The following is a 23,573-nucleotide window of genomic DNA, read 5'->3' on the forward strand; positions in this document are numbered from 1 at the left end:
CCCGGACCGGGGCACGAACCCGTGTCCCCTGCATCGGCAGGCGGACTCTCAACCACTGCGCCACCAGGGAAACCCATGATTGAATCTTTTTATTTATTTATTTTTTTCCCTACACAGCATTTAGAATGATCTTTCTAAAGGAGAACTCAGATTCTGTCATAAACCTCCACTCCCCACTGGCTGAAATATTTTAGAGGCTTCCCCAGGCACATAGAATAAATCCACACTGCCAAACAAGGCTGCAGAGAGCTTGCACACTTTCCTGACACTCCAGATAGGCAGGCCAAGCTTGTTCCCGGTTCAGCAGTGTTGGCTTGGAATGTGCTTGCCTTTGCATCAATGCCTCTCTGTTTCTTCCTCTCAACCCTTGTCTCTTTCACAATAGAGACTGCATTTTGATCTGTTTCTTGCCTTTTGTTTGTTCACCCTCTAGAATGTACACCTTTGGAGGGGAAGGGATGCCTATGGCTGGTGTGTGCTGTTTTCTCAGTGTCTTACACATTACCTACCAGGTAGAATGATCTTAATTAGTTCATACCTAATGAATAAATGAAAAACATACGAAGTCCTAAGAAGTGTTTTGACTTTACCCTTTCCTCCAAAATTTGGCTTTATGGGCTTCCTTTAGTAATTCACTGAGAAGGTCATTAGTTAAACACTTGTTGAATATTTTCCACTATGAAATATTCTCACATAATTTCTCTCAGATTCCTAACTCACAGAGGATGGGCATTTTTGGGGGGTGGGTGGTTAAGTTCAGAATCTGTGAGAATGCCAAGTAAGTATAATTAAGGCTCTCTTTCTGTTTTTTGAAAGAAGTAATTTTTCTGTCAACATCTATATTTGTTACAGAAGAGATTTCATCACTGTCATTAAAAGAGCATACAACATTGTTATTCTCAGATCTTTCCAAGCTCCAGTGAGTTAATGGTCTACAGGTTTTCCACTTAAAATGTAAACACCACCTTTGGTATGTGAAGGGAAAGGCATCTTATATTTATTGTTTGCTATGCCTTTAGCTGGGTGTCTTTTATTTTTTTAATCTTTTTACATGGTAAAGGATGGCCTGTTTTATTTAGACTAAAAAATTATTAATAAAATTTTTAAATGTTACTTTCCATTTACAGTTAATCAAAAATATTGGCTGCATTCCCTGTGTTGTACAGTACATCCTTGAGCCTGTCTTACACCCAGTAGTTTGTACCTCCCACTCCTCAACCCCTATATTGCCCCTCTCTCCCCCTCCCCCCTGGTAACCACTAGCTTATTCTCTATATCTGTGAGTCTGCTTCTTTTTTATTATATTCACTAGTTTGTTTTATTTTTTTAGATTCCATATATAAGGAGTATCATGTAGTATTTATCTTTCTCTGACTGACTTATTTCACTTAGCGTAATGCCCTCCAAGTCTATCCAAGTTGCTTGGCAAATGGCAGAATTTCCTGCTTTTTGTGGCTGAATAGTATTCTATTGTGTATATATATATACCACATCTTCTTAATCCATTCATCTGCTGATGGACACTTAGGTTGCTTCCATATCTTGGCAATCGTAAATAACGCTGCTATGAACATTGGGGTGCGTGTGTCTTTTCGAATTAGTGTTTTTGTTTTTTTCAGATATATACCCAGGAGTGGAATTGCTGTGTCATATGGTAGTTCTATGTTTAGCTTTTTGAGAAACCTCCTTACTGTTTTCCACGTGGCTGCACCAATTTACATTTAGCTGGGTGTCTTTTAGATTAGGAATTCAGAACTTAGTTTTTTGTGTTTTTTGTTGTTGTTGTTGTTCTTTTTTAAGTGCATTTCCCTCAATTATTTTCATGTAAGTAAGTTGAGTCTGGCTTGGTTCAGTGGTCTCTTAGAAAGATTTCCTAGATTAAGCAATGAATAAGCACACATGCCATCTGCTCTTTCATCAAATATTCATTAAAGGTCTACCCTGCATCAAACGCCATGTATGGTGCCAGGTGAACCTGACTGCTAGGGAATGTTTCATATCTTCTAAGAATGTGCTACCTGCTAAATATTCCCTTTTAAGGTCTTCTTCCTTCTTTCTATCTCCCATTTTCTATTTCTTTTCTCCCATTAAGGAGTCTCTCTGTTCTTTATTTATAGTTTGGCTGCTCTTTGCTTTCATGTGGTATCTGAACTGTGATGTTAGGTTGCTTCATTGGCTTGTCCAACTGCTCTGAAGATCTGATGGGAAATGGAATTTTCAGTGGCTCTTTAGGGGCATAAACAAACCTGAAGTTGGAATCCATGCTTTTCAGGACCTGATAGAACTTGCCCTGGAAGGATGCTATCTACACGGGAGCTTTGGTTTCGATCTGGCCACCCCATGGAAGGAGAAACTCAGCATGCTCTCTCCTTATTCCCAAACTGGGTAGAATATAAATGTGTACATGGTAAAGTGCTGTTAAATTATTTATCTTGCTTGTGGTTTTCCAGCAGCTCTCCCATGATTTGCAGATCTTTAGCATTACTTTCTGATCTATACTAGACGAAAAAGCTATTCACAGAGTTTTTGAAATGATTCTCACAGCAGAGTGTATGTGTGGTTTTTAAAAATTTTTTTTATGTCACTCATTGGAAATGATCCTTAAATATTTCTTTCAGCTGCTGAGCGTACTTTATTCCTCTTCTATTGAAATACTTCTCCAACTCTTAACACCTAAGAGCGTTTTTACAACATTGTCTTTGTGGTATGTTCTCACCCCTGTGTTGGCACATTATGGATAGATACTTCTGCGTGGCAGTAAATTTCTTTTTCAGTACTCTCCTAACCAGAATGATTTAAACTTCACATACTTCTGCATATTTGCAGGACCATACCAATAATACTGAATTTTTGTAATGGTTACTCAGAGACACTGTAAGACCTAGAAGTGATTCCATATCATTAAGGAAGAGGAAAAGGAGTCTTGGAAAAAGTATTTCTTTTGCTTTCTAATTAAAGAATGGCAGATCCTTTGTGTATATGCTGATATTCTTCCTTCCCTCATGGCAGCTAAAACTAATAAATCTCCCCATTCTTCCCTCCTTATCCCTATCGAGGCCTCAGAATCCTCTTCCCCATACTGTTCTAAGCAGCTACACAAATTACTTGGAGTCAGCAAAAGAGGTGAAACCCATTTAACAAACTTGCTGTAGTCCCTGGGAGAACAGGTGATGAGCAGAGCCCCCTACTGACCTGTAGGACTGGTCCTGGTCTTAGTTCTGAAAGCACAGTGACCTTGCTGGTTGCCTTGCAGAAGGAAAGAGAGCTTTGAGGTCTCACACTGGCAGTTGAATGTTCTAGTTTGTAATTGACATAATCACTTTTGCTCACGACTCCTTGGCCAGAATTCCTTCAACTTCACCCAAGCGCAAGGATACAGGAAGTATAATCCTGTCATGTGCCTGGAATGGCAAAAATGGAAATAGTGAGCCAGTTTCACTAATGACTGCCATGTTCCATTCGATGTATTTTAATGCTCAGCTTCTCAGCATATTTCACTAAGCAGAAGGCTCTCTTGCTCTGCTCATATGATTAGTAGGATATTTGCTCTACTTTTTGGTTAAAAAGCTGAGATCTTCAGGCATCTCTATGTGTAGGTAAAGGAGGCTCAGTAGTCCCAACATCCTCTGGAACACTTGTCATATGCAGAGTTCTGCAAAAAAAGAAAAAAAAATTAGTCTTACTGTTTAAAGAAAAAAAAAGGATATGAGAAATGCTGCTTAGTATCTCTCCTTTTTTTTTTAAAGTCAGAATGCACATTAGTACATGATACATCCTGATGAGTCCTGCTGTAAAGAAACCTATTTTACCTCATTGCATTCAGTGTTTCTTAATCTTCTTTGACTACACAATATTTTTTTTCTTGTATCGTGTCTAATAACATCTCATGGAAGCAGTGTTCTGGGGAACCACTGTAGTAAACACTGCACTACGTACCTGGAGACTTTTATCACCTTAGGAAGCATTGAAACAGCATGGACAATTTTACTGCATGGCCCAGGATTCTCACTTTATAACTGTGTGACCTTGGATATATAGTTTCACTTTTTTGGACCTCTGCTTCTGAACGTGGAAAAATGGGGGTGATATTATCTACCTCAATGCATTGCTGATTATCACTAGGACATAATAGGCAGCAAACAAATGTTGTACATTCTCGCCTTCCCTTACTGATATCGTTTACTTTCTCCCACATAGTTAGTTAAATATAAGCATGTAACTTTTTTTTTCCAATTCTGATTCTCTTAGGATAATCAATATAGGATTCTTTTGCCTTGAAATATTCACAGACTATGTGAAATTTAAACCAGAGAGTCTGCACCAGAGAGTATCCCGGCTGCGGGCTCCTCTTTCATTTTACTTTCTTTGAAAGCCACCCATTTACTTCTCAGTACGAATATGATTCTCCCCTCTAAGCATCCAGATCAGTGTAGAAGTTTGGGGATTGCTCAGGGCAGATCTGCCAGGGGAAAGATACCTGATTCCTCTCCCACAGATGACTTGTTGTATCTTTGGCCCAAAGCATTCTCCAGGACACAACATGAGAATTCTAGAAGATACTTGAGAGGTACTTGCATTGAGATCCCGGTATGAGCAGAATACTATCATTATCTTAATTACATTGTGCTGGAATTTATCATACTCTGGAAATTAAATTTGCTTAAAATTACATTCATGCCATTTATGCTTATGGTTGATGAATATTCTATGAAGTCTTCTTTGAGTTACTGAAGTGGTTTTGTTAATATCCCAGAAAGAAGGGTGTGGCCCAGACTGTCAAGATGCTTCTTCAGAATTGTATTGGTTCATTTTTTGGACAATATTTCTACCTTTCTGCTTAAAAAAAAAAATCACAGAATTACCTACATTGCGAATAGTAGATTACTTTTGAGATGCCACCTACTTTGATTCAAAACTCTGCAACTGTGCTACTTAACTCAAATAAATGGAATCTTTTCTCAAAAATACCTCACAGTCATCCTAGGGTTGTTTTTTGAAGTGACATTAAGAATTATTTTAAACATTTGCAAGGACTAGGATTATTTATTAGAGCAAATAATTCATTACATGGGGTCTGCAGCAGTCTGCAATGCAAACTCTAAAGTTCCTTGTTTGTCATTAAACTACATACTGATCTACAGTAGAGATGAATACAGACTCTTCTTTTTTTATTAGTTCAGAAGAATGACTAATTCTTCATCATATTATTTGATGTCGACTTACTCCGTGTTCATATATACACATGCTAATCAGCTTCATTGGGATCAGTGATATTTTGATGGTTTGATTTATTTTAGTGACTTTTCTATTCTGAATCCCTAGAGTAGATCAGATTTGGAAAAATAGATGGGAGCAAGTCTGAGCAACTCTGAGACTAATATTCTGCTGTTGTCTTTAATTAATCATCTGAATCAGTACATTTCCATTTCTGTGTCATGACTCTATATTTAAATATTTCATATGTGTCATGGAAATGCTCATAAAATTATTTTTTAAATCATCAGTTATTATCTTTGATGAGCAAATTTCAAACTTAACAAATTTTTTGGAATAAAAGTGTAGCAACATAATGATCATTTGATATTGTTGGGACAATTCTCACTTTTACAGCATCTCATTTTTTTAATTTAATTGTATTTAATTGTATTTATTTATTTTTTTTGCGGTACGCGGGCCTCTCACTGCTGTGGCCTCTCCCGTTGCGGAGCACAGGCTCCGGACGCGCAGGCTCAGCGGCCATGGCTCACGGGCCCAGCCGCTCCGCGGCACGTGGGATCCTCCCAGACTAGGGCACGAACCCGTGTCCCCCGCATCGGCAGGCGGACTCTCAACCACTGCACCACCAGGGAAGCCCAACCCTTGGTATTTTTGATAAATGAGCTTTCTGTAATACCGAGGGCTAGATCCTACACTGTGATATGCCCACTATGTCAGTCAGGGTTCAAACAAAGGAACAGAACCAGGAAGAAGGAGACTTGTAGTAAGAAATTTGTTACAGTGAATTGGCTTGCGCAATTGTGGGCTGGTTAGACAAGTCCTATATCCATGGGGCAAGCTGTCAGGAAGAGCAGTCTGGAAATCTTGGGCATGGGTTGGTGGGATCTTCCCGGACCGGGGCACGAACCCGTGTCCCCTGCATCGGCAGGCGGATTCTCAACCACTGTGCCACCAGGGAAGCCCTACAGCATCTCATTTTGTTCTTGATTCCACCAGACCTTTGCAGTTTTTGTGGTTCATGACAGTTGTTGGCTATCAGCTGGGGTACCTTAGTTCTGTTTCACTTGGCTCCTGTCTCCAGTAGCCTAGCTGGACTTTTTCCACAGCGTGTTGGTCTCAGGGTTCCAAAAAGACAGAAAAAACAGAAGTTGCAAAGTCTGTTAAGGCCTGACCTTGGAAAGTCACATGGCAACACTTTTATCACATTCCCCTGGTCAAAGCAAGCCACAGGCCAGTCCAAACTCAGTGGGAAGGGAAATAGACTCCAACTTTTGGTGAGAGGAGCCGCAAAGTCACTTTGCAAAGGGGCATGTAGGGTGGGAGGGATTCTTGTGCTAATATTGGTGAATAAGCTACCACAATATCTTTAGGTGTTTCATTGGTGTAAAGATTCCATTTCACTTCTTTCTTGCATCGTGTGTATTCTGAGCTGGCTGTGTGTCAGCAAGAGTTCAGCACAGGGTCTGGCATGTTGCCACATCACTTTAACATGGCAAAAACACCCTACATGTTCATGCAGAAGGACAGAGACAGTCCCTTCTGGGCTGGTGGTGAGAATGGAGAAGAAGAGGGAAAGAAAAGGTATTACCCAGTTTCTGGTAGTCCTTGGTGATATAAATGATGCTATGAGAAAGTCAATGGCTCCCAATAATTAGACTGTCCAACAAGCAAATGGGATTTTCAGTGTGTCCGGCAGCCTGACTCATTGACATAGACTGTAATACCTAATCTTCCTCCTATCTGTCAACCCAGGGGAGCCTGAGTTACCTTGAAGAAACTGAAGCTCAAAGCTGAAAAAGGGCAAAAGTTCAGGCTCTGCATCCCTCTTACTTCCTCCCACTGATAAAGGTGGTTCTCTCATTCTTGATCCCCTTGTTCACAGTTCCCTGTTAGAACAAGGGCATACTCAGGGCTTCCTTTGCCCAGCCCTGAGGCCTCCTTCCACCTTGGGGTTGTACGTCCCCTCTGCTTTCTTCATCTGAGGCTGGGATTTTCTCAGACAGTTAGCAGTTTTGCACAGTATGTTTGTATTTCATGAAGTGTGATTCTCTTCCATGAACAGAGGACTCTGGGAATGGAGGGCACACTTTTAATGAGAGGACCGGCAGAGACTGAGTCATGAAAGCTATACAAAGTGTAATATCACAATGCTATGGTTAATAACATGGACTTTGGAATCAGACAGATTTGGGTCAAATTCTAGTTTTAGTCTCCTACGGAGTATGCTGTCTTGCACAGATTTCTTATCTTCTGTGAGCTGTAATTTCCTCATCCGCAAAATAGGAATTATAATAGTCCTCCATTGGTTTGTTGGGAAGATGAAGTCAACGAGAGTCCATATATAAATGAAACGGTGATTTTGGCCAAAGGAAGACTACCCGACAACTTTCTTTGATGCATAAATTGCTAGGCCATTTTCAAGGATAGAGTTTGGTCCAAATTTGGAGAAATAGTTTCTGATTTTAGAAAATGGGAATGCGGGACCATACTGAAAAGTTTGTCTTAACACCCCTAGGCAGAGTTAGATCCTGCCTTGTCTATGCTCCCACAACATTCTGTAATGATTTCTATCAGTAGCACTCATGTCTCAGCGTTGTATGATCTGTTTATGCTACATGACAGTTTGGGATAATAGAGTGTGAACACTTCAAGGTCAGTTACTCTGTCACATTCATCTTGGCATCCTAAATTTTCACACAAACCCCAGACTGAAAGGAGGCTGTAGTTGTGGGATGGATGGATGAGTGAGTTGCCAGCCAACCCTCTGGTTGGTTCACTCTCCTGTTTGTAAAGTCCACTTTAAATCTCATCTGCACTAAAAAGTCTTCTTCGATTTTCCTCTGCTATGAGAAATCCCTTTGTCGACCATAGGAACTAAATCATAATTATTGACCTTCTCTTCTTTAAAAAAAACTGTTATTACTAAATGAATGTGTCTTCTTCAGATTATAGGGAGAGGCCAGATCCCATTTGATAATCTCTTTCACAGGCTTTCAGACTTAATGAGTACTGGATAAACATATTAAATTCAATTGAGTAGATTACCTTTTTTGAGGGTCATCATGCACGTTGGCTAAAAAGTCTCTTCAGAGGTGTTAATTCTAGGCAAAGAGGACCCAGGAGAAGGTGTGTTCTTGTGGCCCATGCACAATATGGGATTTGCCCGCTAACAGGCCTAAGAGTCTCCAAATTAAATTATATTGCACCTGTGACATTACCTTAAAACAACTGGCATATAAACAGTGGCAGTAGAAGTTCAAGAGCTGTCTGCTGTTCTTCAAGATTAATTTGCTTTCCCTGAGTTGCTTGTCTAGGTATGACATGGAGCACATGGTACCCACCATCTTTGGGTAATATGATATTTTCTTCTAAGGCTTGTGCACTTACTTTGAGAAACTAATTGTATTCTCAGAAGAATTTGTGAATAACACACTGTTTTGGTGCTCTCACGTGCTTGCAGCTCACATGCTTCATTTTTCCACTTGGTAGTGGCAGAAACTCCTTGAGTTGTTATGGGGAGTGATACTCGTGATTTATCTATGTGGTGTCAACACCACAACACATTTTATGGTTGTGATTAGTCTTTAAAAGCATCAGAATTATTACAGAGTCAAGAAAATGTTCCACCGTGTTCACAGAGTTTTCTTAGAAAGGTAATTTTTTTAAGATATGTAATATTTTTCCAATATGCTATTAAGATAACATTGTAGTCCTCAATTTAGGAAAAGAGGAATACCCTCCCCCCCATACTTTCAGTTTCCTTTACTTAATTTTTTTCTGATGTGAGTCCTCTAAATCAGGGGCTGACACTCCAAGGGCCACGGGCCAAATCTGGCCCGGCTCCTCTTTCTGTAGATAAAGGTTTCCTGGGATATAGCCACACCTATTTTTGTTTGTATTATCTATGGCTGCTTAGGCATATGGCCCACCAAACCTAAAATATTTACCATCTGGCCTTTTGCAGGAAAAGTTTGCTGATCTGCTTTGAATTCTTTATGAACCTCTTTATATGTTCAGGTAGCCGTGGGATAATTGATCCCGCTCAGAGGTTCCCCATGGTTACTCTAGAACCCTTGCCTTACTCCGGTGCCCCAGGTCCCCACTGCATTGGGCAGCCCTCTGTGCTTCTATCTGTGCCCCCGATAGTACTGTGGTTGTGTATTTCAGTGCCTGTCTCCCGGACCGGAAGGACAGGAACACCTTCTTACTCTCCTTTGCTGTCCCCAGAGCCTAGTACAGTGTCCACATTTAAGTGATGCTCAGTGTTCACTGAAGGAACAAATGAGTTACACATCTCAGTCACAAAATAAAGCAGCATTTTAATAGATACAGTTTAGCTGAGACTCTGAGTATTCTAGAAACTACTTCGTTCTAGTTATAAAAGGGTTTTTTAAAAAAGGCTTTTACCTTCACAATTTTATTTCCTTTGGGCTCATGTGAAAATTAGTTTATGTTAAAAATGAGTTTACATTTCTCCAGCTTTCGTCTAACGTTAGTTCTAACCATGCTAGATCTTAAGGATAGACTTCTTTGAATTAAAAAAATATCTATTGCAGACTCTCTCAATCTTGTATAGATGATTGAAAAGTAAATGAATGTCATCTCCATTTTGTCAGGGTTTTAGTACTCAGAGGTGGCTGATACCAGGGTCTGGTTTATTATTTATTCTCTCATCCCAGCAAGACTTACTAAGTGTCTCTGGTGTTGTAGGTGGTGGTGAAAGAGCAATAAACAAGACAAAGCCTTTACTTTTGTGGAGCTTCCTTTCTCATCTGGGTACATAGTAACCAGCCAAGAAAACTGCCAGCTGGTGGCAGGGGGCCTGTGAAAAGATTAAAATAGGGTGATATAAGAGTGAGTAAGCAAGTAGCAGTTTAAAGTCCCTAGCAGTTAATTGTTCTTTTGAGAGAGTGGCATTGGAATTAGGATCTGAGTGATAAGAAAGAAGCGGCCATGTGAAGATCAGGGGGAATTGATCTAGGCAGAACAAATAACCAGGACAAAACCCCCAAATCTAGGAAGGAGCTTAGTGCGTTTGAAGACCAGAAAGAAAGCAAATATGGCAGATATATAGTATGCTAGGGAGGAGTGAGGAAAAAGAGGCTCAGGACGTAGGTAGGCGTCAGTCAGGATGCAGCCTATGGTGAGGTTAAGGCTCAGGCTCTTGTCTTCTCTGGTTGTAAAGGAACTGAGGGAAGACGGTTGATGCTGACTTTCTGATGCCCAATTAGCGCCCAGAATGGCCCCAGGGAGTGTGACGGTTAGCGAATCTGCTACTGGCCAGGTCAGCTACTCACACTGCAACCAGAGGCTCCAGAGCTGGCTCCACCGTGTGTAATGCCAGACCCAGCTGCCTCCGTGTAGAGTGATGTGGAACCCACCTGTGTGGCCATTTCTAGGTTGAGATGGCCGTTTGGCCATCCTCTGGGTCCCAACAGAACAAAGAAAATGATCACCCACATGACCACCTGCAGAAGTAAGCACCCTTGAGAGTAATCTCCATTTCATCTTATTTTTTGCATCAAAATGTCTGTGTGTGATATGCAGAGAAGATGACTTTTTAACAAAAGGTTGGGTTGCAGGGAATATTATGTCAGGACAATGTTGCCTAAATGGGTTGCTGAAAAATATGCACCTAAATGAGAATGCGCTTAGCTGTTGAAATCTTTTGTGGTATGTTGTATTTCTATATTAATATTCAGTTACAGTAAAAAAAAATGTATGTGATGTATCACCCTGCGGTTAGGTATGTACAGGATAGAACATCTCACACGTTCAACCATTTTGGTTCCGTTCCGTAAACAGTTTGATTCGTTAAACTTGGGGCAAGCTGATTCTTAGCATCGGGTAAGAAAATGGACAGGTAATAAGATACAGCTTTTCATGGCATTGAAAGAAGCCTTTCAGATGTCATCGATATTACTAAAGTAACGTCAGACACAAAGATTGCCAGATTCGTTCCACCAGTTTTCACAGTAAGCAGTTGTTTAAATAGAATGTTATTCCCTTCCCCACCTAGTTGCTGTATGTAGACATAGCCAACCACAGTAATTATGAATATTGTTGGAAGCTTGCAAAATTGTCATCTTGCTGTGGTTTGGTGAAGTCAGAGCCTAAGGGAGGGTGTAAATTAAAGCAGGGAGGAGGAAGATGGGGAAAGGCTCTTTTAACAACAAAAAAGCAACTCAGTGGGAGTGGAGGCTGGCAATCTGCTCAGAGGAAATGAAAGGAAATTCTCCATTTCTAAATGGTTCATTGACCCGTGATAATAAAGCAGTCCTGCCAAAGAAGGATAATTATCTTTTTAAGTATCAGATGCCCTGTGGGTGAAGGCCTCCCTTCTCCTCTCTTGAAAAATGAACTCAGATTAAACAAATACTCATTTTCCTAGTTTACCGTTGACATGAATTTCCTGATTATGAGCAAAATTAATCAGTTTTCCCTCTCTTTTTCCCCCTGTCTTATGGAAATCAGGCCTGCCCAGCTGAGCTCAGTGCATTTCCCCTTGGGTCCTGAGTCCTACAATAGTATGGTGGGCTAAAATGCTTGATATTCTGGTGAGACTAGCAACTGCAGATTTGTGGTTTTATTATGCCCCTTGGCTGCTTGGCTCAAGGCAGAAGCATGTTCTTTTAAAACAAGAAAAAAAGAAACAGAAAAGAACATTAGCTTTTTTTCTCCTGCTGGTACCTGAAAACTGAACAAAAATTTATGTAGCTTGTGTGTGTATACATATGTACGTTACATGTCTATATGTGTATACCCATACATTTATGAGTTCAAATACAAAAAGGAACTGAAACGTTATTGATGATGTGACGCTGAATGTTTATTTGCTACCAACAAATGATCAAACTTGCATCCTTTTTCTCTAGAATTTGTTGTTTGTTCAGACCAATAATGTAAACATGTTGATTTGTCTGACTAATAGAATACATTAAGATGGCTTCATTTGCACAAGCAGACAACCCTTGTTTGAAATTAATGATTTACCTTCAGCTGCCTTCTTGAATTCTTAACAATCAGTTTGAGGAATGCTTGTCATCAATTGCTTAACCGTGTGGCACATCTCCTTGTTAAAAATGAAGTTCACTGTACATTTTCAGAATCTCTGTACTCCTTTTTAAAATAAAATACTATGGTCTTTTGGTTACATATTTCTCTACAGAGATATTGAAATTAAAGTTTTGATTGTGATGCTCTTCATAGAAAAACCAACTGAATATTCCAGTTGCTTTTCCAACCCAGAGCCTTTGGCTGCTTGAGAAGACAGAGCTTGAGAATAGGGGTCAGGAGATAACGGTCCAGAATAGATCTTGCCTCCTGGCATAATTATTTCAGCCAGCACTTAAGTCTCTCTGAACACTGATGTCTTTTTCTCTTAAGAGAATTTCTTCAGTGCGCCATAGCTTCTCCTTTAAAGTACGATTAACCATGTTTGTAAGCTCTCTTTGAACTCCTTGGAGTTCAGTGGTTGGTAAATATTTGTTCTTTTATTCCTTAGCCTTTGCGAGTTCAGGCCCTGGGCCAAGGGGATTCAAGGCTGTGGGTATGAACTTCTTGGTAAAAATGGTCCCTAAAGCAAGCAGAGTGTACCTTAACAGACCTCACTGCAGATGTCCTCGTGTGTCCCCTCCGGCCAGTGGAGCGCTTCCGAGACCTGCGTCCCAATGAAGTGGCCGACCTGTTTCAGGCAGCACAGAGAGTCGGGACGGCAGTGGAGAAGCATTTCCAGGGCACCTCTCTCACCTTTTCCGTGCAGGTGAGTGTATAGATAGCTCGCTCATCCAGGGCCACCCTACTGTCCACAAGGCCCCGACGTGGACTTGGTGAACAGGGTGGAATATCAGCGGAGGCAATGTGCACAGCGTTGCTGACCAGGCAGCTGGGAGTACTGGACGTGTGATGTATGTGATGAGCGTGAAGACATTCCAGATCTTTTATTGGAGCTGGGGCTGGACATGTCATTTTGATTCCAGGAGAAATATGTTTTGAGCCCTGCTCTATTTCTAGGGGAATAGAGATATGCCGGTTAGGGAGGGCCTCACCCTCACAAGGCTGACCTTTTTAATGCAAGCCTCAGTGATCGATTATGGATTGATTATGGTATGAAGCTGGATTGATTGAGTGTTCAGTGTGGCCTACTTCCTGGTAAAGAAGCTAGACTCCCAAGCACTAGAGCTCTTTAGGCCGAGTTTGAGCCAACGCTTGTCAGTGTGGGGGGAGGTGGTCCGTGGTGGGTCATCAGCTGTGGGAATTGAGTGAATCTTCAGGTAGTAATATGCCATGAGCCCCTTCCTATCGCCCATGGAAAGAGCTGCGGGTATCTATATGTAATTAAAGCCCTGTGTGGCCTTGAGATTTGATGACTCTCCAAAAACCCTTTGGAAAGAAGTGGATGGTTTCATGATGCAAGACCTTGTACTCAGTGCTTTAGGTAAACTGGATATTGATCATCCTCCCTTACCCTCCCCAGCTCTCCACCGTAGACTTTAAAAGAGAACAGATGGAGAAGGCTCCCGTTTTCAGGTCGTGAAAGGCTCTGACTAGAAATGCTCATCTGCGTTTTTTAAAAAAATTTATTTATTGGCTGCGCCATGCGGCCTGCGGAATCTTAGTATCCCGACCAGGGATCGAACCTGTGCCCCCTGCAGTGGAAGCAAGAAGTCCTAACCACTGGACGACCAGGGAATTCCCTCATCTGCATTCTTTAAAAAAAGCCTTTTGCCACCATGTCTGTGTCAAGAGTATCTAAACTTCCTTGTATAATAACTGTGTGTGTGTGTGTGTGTCTGTCTGTCTGTCTGCGTGTATTGTGTATTAACCCTTTGAGTCACCTTCAAGCAGGGAGTTAAGCTCAGGGTGGGTTTATTAAGCTGATGCTGCAAATCATGTTTCCAGAGAGACCAAATGAAGGCAACTGGGTGAAGACATCTCTCAGTGTTTAATGGAATACTAGAAGAAAATTCACATTCATAGGAAATGGCCAATGCTGGTTATCTAACATGATTTGCTAGAAACTTAGTTCCAAAAATATAGAAACTGATGTTAAAAAATATAGAAACTGTTGCTGTTATATAAAGCACTTAGAGTACTTTCATATATGTGGTGTTTTCAAACTTTTTAAAACTTTAACGTACAGTAAGATATATATTTATTTCACAATCATATATTCCCCTCTCCCCCTACAGACATGTAGATAAAGGAAACAGAAACTTCACAAAGCAGTGTTTACCTATTCTGTGCAGTCTAATAGTTTTTGTTCTGTTACCTGATTTCTTTTGTCTTCAGTGCTGGTCACAACCCATCAAGTTGACTTTATGACCCACTAATAGGTTGAGACTCCATGTTTGAAAACCACTGATTGCACAGGTCTGCTTAATCTTTGCCATAGCAGGGCAAGAATTCTCACCCCATGTAGTTTGGGTGTTAGAAGTAGAAAGACTTACCTGAATTTTCAGAGTTGTAATTCAATTTTGAAATTTCTGATTATAGAAACATTGCATGTTCTGCTGTTCCAAACCAGCTGAGCACTTACTTGCTTTTGCTTTGTATTGTGGCTGATGACTAGGTGAGTTCCTTATTTTTTAGCTAGGCAAATAGTTCTGTTGGGCTTCAGAAAGCTGAGGGAAGGACCCAGGATGGGAAAAGAGCTCAGCTACAATAAACACTTGCACCTTTTCTCCCAAGGTCAGAAGAGCCAGAAAGGGCCCACTCTTGGGTGCTCCTCCTACATGAGACAGCCCATATTCTTGCTTCTTGCTTAATGGATTATGTTTATTGCAATTTCCTGAGAAGAGACTTAAAGTATCAGGCATTAATTAAGCTACATCTGGTTTAAAGATAACCCAAAGGTGTGATACTTCACCTCCCCAAATCTTTCCAGTCTTCCTTTAATGCAATTAAAACCATAGCCAAAAGCAAAGAGCATGAAAAGTAGGAAACGGGTTGACTCACTGGATAATTTATATCATTTTTATACATAACTTCTTACTCTCAGGCGGAAATGGAGAACTGTTGGGCCCCGTACCTTCGAAGCGAATGGTCCCCATGAGGAAACTATAAATTAACACACAATGAAATTGGATCTAAATTATTAACAGGCAATATTTCTGAATAAGCAGGAGATACCATCTATCTGGTCTCACCTCTGTCTTTTTTTTTTTTTTCCCTCCTATTTCTAGGATGGCCCCGAAGCCGGACAAACTGTGAAGGTGAGTGCTTATTATGTGCATACAAATTAATAGGGGGCGATTACGAGAACTAATAAAAGATCACACTGAGTCATTTGGAGTACATTGCTGCTTCGTTATGTTATCTTCGAGGTCAGAGAGACCCTTGGTGTCGGAGCCATAAACCGTGACATTTTAAACTTTGCCAAGCAATATGTTTCACATTAGTTTACAAGACATTTACCTTTTGTAGTAAAATTATTATTGTTCAAATGCTAAAACAGAAACTAAATCATGGAGTCCTGAAACAGAAACCGAAGTCAAAGGGAGTTCATGGGAGGTAGTGTCTAGGAAACCGGACATATGCCGCATGTGGATTGGTGGGGCTCCTGTTAAGCCTGCGCCTCTGTGGCAGCCTTCTGGTTCTCTACACTGTATATTGTTGCTTTGCCATTGTTGAGCGGAGGGCTCACAGGTATGGTGGCCCCATGGTTGTCCCTTCACTCCTCGCCCTTTGCTTCCCTCTGTTGTCCTCCTTTCCACCCACACACCTACTCTTTTCCTCCCTTCGTACTTAATACCAAAGTTCAACATAATGGAGTCAGTGGAGCTCAAAAATAAGTTTTTAAGTGTGCCAGAAGACGGAAGGAAGATTTATTAGGATAGTCTCTGCTTCCCTAATAAAGTAAAATAAAAGAATAAAATCCTGGCTGATTCTGAAGGCGAGTTTCAGACCCTTTCATACAAATGCAAATGCCTGTGCAGTTAGTTCCTACACGTAAATCATAGAAAAGGCCTTTTTTTCTTTTTCTGTTTTTTTTTTTTTCGTGTTAGAAATCTGAAGCAAATCTAACTGGGGTGCTTATGTTACATTTTGCAAAATAAGATTTTATGGCTTTGAGACTGGCTGTGAATGAGTAAGGTAATGCTTGGTACCAAACAATGCCAAATAAACATCATCCTCTTTTGATATTCGTCTGCATATGGTTTTAATGCTTAACATAGCTACCGTGGGACTTTTAAAATAGAATCTCTGGGAAATACTTTTGAGGAGCAAATGTCCTACAGAGATTGTCACCAAATTCCTTATGATAAAAAAGAGCTAGCCTTGCTCCAGACACACAGTGTGATAAGGACAGAGGGGCTTCACAGCTTTCCCCCACCTCCATGCCAGGCTTCTAAACATACCGATGCTAAAAACAAAACAAAACAAAACAGTACAATACGGTAGCTTCGTTTTGAAATTGTTTTTGGAAATACAAAATGTAAGTGTTTAAACCTGGTTGCTAGATTTTTTTTTTTCTTTTTAAAGAATATTCATTTATTTATTTATTTGGCTGCACCGGGTCTTATGCGGCACACGGGGACATGCAGGATCTAGTTCTCTGACCGGGGAACGAACCTGGGCCTCCTGCATTGGGAGGGCAGAGTCTTAACCACTGGACCACCAGGGAAGTCCCGCTAGATTTTCTTAAAAATCAATATTCAAATATAAATTACAACACCACCAGATTAGTTAGGTGCTTTGTGCAGTATCTATTTGATGAAATTCCTTCAGCCATTGAAAGTAACGCTGCAGAGGCATAGCTAGTAACATGGGAGAAATTCAGACCATGTCAAGGGGCATGCAGAGATTGATAGTCTGCACAACATAAACATATCTGAAATTTATATGAATATATAGGTTATATGATCTCAAAATTTTATTTTGGGAATCTGAATGGGACGTTAATCTAAACGGGGCATTTTCCTAGACAAGCAGGCACTGAATAGAGACAAAAAGTAGATTAGTGGTTGCCAGGGGCTGAAGGAAGAAGGGAAGGAGAAACGACTACTAACAGGTAAGAGTTTCTTTTTAGGGTGATAAAAATATGGAATTAGTGGTGATGGTTGTGCAACATTATGGATATTTTTTAAACCCACTGAATCGTACATTTTTAAATGGTAAATTTTATGTTATTTGAAATATATCTCAATTAAGAATGATAATAAAATAAAGCACAATAAAAAACCCCAACAAGCACCAAGTCTAGCAGGGCTGAGCACCACGGCTGTAGACTCTCTGACTCTAGTACTGACTACTTTTTCATGTCCCAGTGATTGGGCCAAAAGTTTTAATGGTTTTGTTAGCTTTGATGGTGGGGTGATGGAGTAATTTTTGGAGTATGGCACTCCTATATATATTGTTGAATGTGGTTCTTATCGTCACTGCCATTGTAATTTAGCTTAACTTGATTTTTTTTTTAAAGTTCTTTTTTTTAATTGGCAGATTATGTTCTTTTGAACATCTTTCAGTTGTTTCCTATATGATCCCTAATTCCCCCCATATGAATTAGCAGGGCCATCTCAAATCGTTTGTGTAATATTAAATAGCTAAAAGAAAACATCCATATGCATTTGACCCTTGAATAACAGGAGTTTGAACTGTGAGGGTTCACTTATACAGGAATTTTTTTCAGTAGTAAATACTACAGTACACAGATAAGTGGTTGGTTGAATCTGCAGATGCAGAACTGCGTGTATGGAGGGCTACCTCTGAATTATACACGGATTTTCTACTTTGAGGGTGGGTCGGAACTCCTAACCCCCAAGTATTAAGGGTCAGCTGTACATAAAACTAAAACCTCAGTGGATGACAAAGTTTTGAAAAGTGTCCTTTTAGAACAAGTCTACATATCACAGGTTGTCTAATCTATTTTTTCTAAGTGTGATTCTTATACTACCTACCAACTATTCTTATACTACCTACCTGAGAATTAATTTTGATGTTACTTTAATAAAAAGGTTGATTCTGTTTTTATTCTAAATTTTCTGATTTAGAATCTTTGTGTTTGGGGCTTGGGAATCTTCATTGTTAACAAACACATCGAATGATTCTTCTGAGAATGTAAATATTTACCAGCCTTGCTGTTTTATGGTGATAAAGTAGTAGGTGGTGATGGCCACATAACCTTGACCCAAGGAAGCCAGGAGTCAGCCCCTCCAGGGAGTAAAGCTACTTTCCGAGAGGCAGCAGTGAGTGGAGGCGTGAAGCTGGATCTCAATCCCTTGCCCAGGAATTGAACCTGGGGAGCCTGGATGAAAACCAGGAATCCTGGCCACCACAGCCCCTGGGTCTTGCCCCCAGTGAAAAATGCATTTCTCACGGAAGCAAAAACTGTAAAAACAGGTACAAGTTTATTATTAGAGACATAGCACAACAACAGGTGGGAGAGCACACAGAGAAACAGTTTGTTTAGTTAGGACAGAAGCAAGGCAGAGATGCACACGGGAGAGGAAGGGTGTGGGCGTCCTCCCGAATGAGCAGGAGCGCAGGAAAGAGGTGGTTAGGTCATTTATGTAGGGCAGTTCTTCTGGGTCTTTGTTTACCTTTGGCCAATTACCTGGTTTCTTTTTCCACACCTGCCCTGCCCTAGGACCCTACCCAACATGCGTGCGCAGCGTTTCTCCAAGATGGATTTCAGCCCAGAGGTCTATGGGACGGTCTTAGCATCACGTATTATGGGGTGTGCCCCCTCCTTTTAACCCCCAAGGAGCCTTTCTGCGCATGTGCAATGTTTCCCTTGCCTCAAGGATGGGAAATGTATGACCTCTTGATCTTTTAACAGGGTTTAGCCCCTCTCTGTCCCTGCCGTAAAAGTGTCCAATGTCCGGTTATCTACCCTATTCCTGTTGTTGTTTCTTATATCAAAGTGCAGATCTCAGTATACAGACAGGAGTCCGCTCATAAATATGTAGTCCGGAGCCCGTTTGTGTTTGTCTCTTGCCTCAGGAAATGTAAACAAGGGGCTGGTAATGAATGTCCGGCCTGAAGCCCATCTTCTTCTCACCCCAGGAAGTGTGAACAGGAGGCCAGTTGTCAATGTCAAGCCTGGGGCCCATCTACCTCCTGCCTCAATGCCACATGGTCAATATTAGCTGCCAGGTTTTGAAAGCTACAAATCATGACTAAGCATTTCAGATTTTGAAATTCACACAGTTGAACATTATGAGGCACTATCTGACAGCCTGCCATGGAAAGCGCAGTGACTCTTTTCTTCCTCTTTGCTTCTGTGTCTGACTCTTGGTACCCCGCCTGCCGCCTGGGCCCTAAACCGTTTTTGTCTCATGTTGGGCGGTAAGAGCAATAAGCCCAGCAATGATCCCTTCCCTTGCTCTTGTTAGCAGAAGTGCACCACTGAGCGAGCCTCTCGAACGTGGCGCCCCTTTAGGGTTTTTTTTGTTTTGTGGGCTTTAAATTCTTCTTTGCAAAGAACAAGCGTGGCCTAGCTTACTCAGTAAGGCATTTGTAATGAAAGGGAAATATCAAACTAAAATGTGACCTCTTATTTCTCGATTGTTTATTAACTCTCCCGTTTGAGTCTAAAAGTAGGAGGGCACTGCTATCTACCAGGTGATTACTGCAGCAATTTTGATATCCTGCAGGCTTGAGAAATGATCCCTTTCTTCTGGTCTCAGCCATAAAGCACCATGTGCATATCCATACCTATACAGCCGTATGTTGCTGGGTCATCAGCCTTCCGTGACCAGCCCCTCCCATCTGAAGTAGCCCTCCTACACCCCTTACTTCCTATCCCGTTTGCCTTTGTCGACTAAAAACAAAAACCTAAAAGTTGCGAGTTGTGTTTTATTCGGGAACCTTACTGAGGACGTTAGCCTGGGAAGACAGCCTCTCAGAGAGCTCTGAGGGACTGTTCCCAAGAGGTCAAGGAGGAACCAGGATATATAGGAGTTTTGCTGAAAAAAAAAAAAAATGTAGTCAAACATCAAAAGATTACCGATAATCACAAAAAACAGACATCTCACGTTAATGGTTTTTTAGTGCTTTTCTATGTATGGGAAGATGCAGAGTTCAGCTCACTGCTATTATTCCTTTGACATGTGTCTTTACGATCTAGGGCCAGTATCCTGTTTTTCTCCAACCTGAATTGCCCTCAGGGTGCACGGTAGGGGCCGCTGCTGCCCTGGCTGATGGCTTGATGGCAGGCAGCGTTCTTTGTTTACTAAAATGGCAGGCAACATTTTTTGTCCATGCCTTATTTGATTTCCTTCAAGGCCCTTTTCACTGTCTTTTATTTGTTTGTGTGTTACTTTTTTTTTTTCCTGTACTTATATTATTTCTTTAGTCCCTGGAGAATGTAAGCTTCGTGAGAACCTGCCTCTTACCATTGTTTACCGTGGCTCTCTTGGGCAGTGTGGGGAGGAAAATGGAGATGATAATGGTACTTAGCATGGTAGAACAAATACTTCTAAGCTTCTAACTTCCGTTAACATGAAGAAGCAGATGATACGTCCTTGTATTTCAGTGAGCAGTCAGAGTGGTGGGTTTTCTGGAATTTCTATCAGGAATCTCCCATATTTTGGCATCACTGACAAAGGCCAGAATTTCCACTAATCAAGTTCCCAAATCATTCTCCAAAATGTAATTCCAGCTAGTCAAATCATTAAGGCAATATTCAGTCCTTTAAAAGGGATGCTACTTAATAAGTTTAATGTGAGCTTTTAGAACAATTATTACGTTTCTCTTTGGGTGGGAGAGTGCTTTAGGTATATTAAAGAGAGAGATTTATGGCAGGCAGGTAATCTAGAATTTTATAAGAGCTATTTATAAAATATTGTTGCTTACACTCTTCTGTTTATGGTGCTTGACTCCTCTACTTACATATTTAATTTTATAGTGTTAATGCAGTGGGAAGTGTCTCTTATTAACTGTTGATACATTAGCAATTACTTTTTCAGATTGCTTTGGGAAGAACAAGGAAAGGAGTTCTTTAAAGAACTGTGATTTAAAAGTTAAAAAAACAAAGTCTTCCATTCACTGAGGAGTTTCTTTGGTCCCTTCCACAAGGAGATTTGGTAATCTTTTCAATTCATGAACTTAGAGGACACTTTAGCTCTCAATAAAGTCCAGGAGTTAATACACTTTGACATCAGTCAGAGGCTCCATAGGAGTGTTAGCTCTGCTAATTTATTAGCTGTGTGACTTTTGGTCCAGCCTCTTAACCCCTCTGAACATTTATTTCCTTATTTTTCAAATGGGGGAAACCCTATCAAATGTATTGAATGATGGTGAGAAGAAACTGATATGAAGATGTGAATAGAACGCCCAACCCACCACATCTTTTCCCTAGCACCTTTGATGCATGTTTCTTAATTTTAATCTTACCCTCAGTTTTCTCGTCCCTAAGACAGGCTAAGGTGTCACTTAGGGAGAATGTTTGTGGTATAGAGGTTGTTTGTGGCCCTGCCTAGTTCACTTAATTATACACTAAATTCTCTCCCTATTAATTATTGCCTTTTAGCTTAAATTCTTAAAAAAACTTTCATCTGATCATATCACTTGTGTAGTTTGAATAACTAGTTTGAACTTTTATAAAATTGACCACTTGAACATTCAGAAATCTGCCTTATTAATTGGGGTGAGAAATCTCTGCCCTGGTACTTTTAACATCTGCTGTACCCCTCAGTGGTAACGAGTAAGTTGTGCTCTTGAGCCAACAGTGTATTTCACAATTACTCGAAATAGGTTTCAGTGGGACAGAAACCTATCTGCCCCCTATGCTGGTTCAGTAGGTCTGATGTGGGACCCAGGACTCTGCATTTTAACAGACACTGTAAGTGATGTTCATGTACACGTCACTCCAGTGCAAAGCCACTTAGCAAAGAAGTGACAAGATGTGGAGGAATCTCCACATAGCGGCTTGCTTTCAATCCAAAAGTATTCCTAATATTTGTTGCGCAGAGAAAGGAGAAACCGACATCTTAAAAATCAAAATGATTTTACTTGACTGGTATTTATTCTTTTCATCTGGAAAGAAATTTCAAGAGAGCTGTAATTTGCCAGAGAACTTTTATCCTTTGATTAAAGCCATGAAGAAAAGTGTCTTGCCTATGTTTATAGCTAATGCTTGTATTTACTGCTGAAGAATTAGTGTCTTCAGGATGCAGTAGCTTTTATCTTGTGCAGTTGCCTTATAATTTGCATCTCTGCTCTGAAAATGAATCCAATTTGCCTGAGGTTGGTAAACCAAAATCAACTTTGGTGCGTAGGGGATAGGTTTGGGTGTACAGGTGGGAGTGGATGCCTCCAAGCCCACTCTTCCCCTTGGCAGGTACGTATCTCTGACTCTCCTTCCCCTCCTGGTGATTTGGGGGCAAAACCCCTGGTCCCTGGCTCTCTAGGCAGGAGAAGGGAAGATGAGCCTGTTGTTCCCCTGTGGGAAACTTCCTCTCTCATACTAAACCCTCAAGCCGCCTTCTAAGTAACTATAAAATCATTGAGTTTTTCCATTTCTAATTGGTTAATTTTGATTTGCATGATGCCATTTGGATCAAAGCACTGAAAGAAACATTAACGAAGCTCCCTGTTAGTCTCCCGTTCCTATCTGCTTATTTTTTCCTTGTTTTCTCAAACTCACAGGCAGCTTAGGTGGGCCGGATGGGGGTTGCTGGAGATGGAGTGAGGGTGAAGGGGAAATGTGATCATCAGAACTAAAGTCCTGATGAAGAGGGAGGACTCTGGAGCCAGATGGCCTGGTTTCATTCCCAGAACCATCACCTATCACTTCTATGACTCTTGCAAAAGTCAACCTTTCCTAGTCTCAGCATCTATTTATAAGCTTATAAAATGGGGGCCTTAATAGTATCCTGCCCCTTAGGGGGTGTTGAGACAATCAGATGGACTAAAATACATGTAAATGGTCTTTAATATAACACTTGACACACAGGAAAGTCTCAATAAATATTTGCTATTGGGCTTCCCTGGTGGCGCAGTGGTTGAGAGTCCGCCTGCCGATTGGGGGGACGCGGGTTCGTGCCCCGGTCCGGGAAGATCCCACATGCCGCGGAGCGGCTGGGCCCGTGAGCCATGGCCGCTGAGCCTGCGCGTCCGGAGCCTGTGCTCCGCAACGGGAGAGGCCACAACAGTGAGAGGCCTGCGTACCGCAAAAAAAAAAAAAAAAAAAAAAAGAAAAGGAAAAATTTGCTATTAGTTTTATAATTTTCACTTAATCCTCGCAATTCTCAAAATTGGGCATTAATATTTTACACTTGGGAAAACCAAGGTTTATGGAGGTAGTCACTTATCAAAAACAACAACAATGACAACACAAGTTACAAACAGGGGAGGTGGGATTCAAACCCAGGCTTGTCTGAAAGCCCAACTTTCCATTATATCATCTGGCT

The 23,573-nt window shown here is 41.0% G+C and overlaps 1 protein-coding gene across 24 annotated transcripts in view; it reads left to right on the top strand.

Moving 5' to 3' along the window:
• The window catches only part of FHIT (fragile histidine triad diadenosine triphosphatase), a 1,537,641-nt gene that overhangs the window by 1,254,665 nt on the left and 259,403 nt on the right, over window positions 1–23,573 (top strand). For all 24 annotated transcript variants that reach the window (XR_003676743.2, XM_028478555.1, XM_055080195.1 and 21 more), the window contains 2 exons: window positions 12,834–12,979; window positions 15,402–15,431. Coding sequence is in view for 23 of the 24 variants with exons in the window: in XM_028478555.1 (XP_028334356.1) it covers window positions 12,834–12,979; window positions 15,402–15,431 (176 nt within the window). In the remaining variant the exon portion in view is untranslated. The remainder of the gene's footprint in view (window positions 1–12,833; window positions 12,980–15,401; window positions 15,432–23,573) is intronic.

This window comes from Physeter macrocephalus, chromosome 18 (assembly GCF_002837175.3).
Source record: "Physeter macrocephalus isolate SW-GA chromosome 18, ASM283717v5, whole genome shotgun sequence".
Classification (NCBI taxonomy): domain Eukaryota; kingdom Metazoa; phylum Chordata; class Mammalia; order Artiodactyla; family Physeteridae; genus Physeter; species Physeter macrocephalus.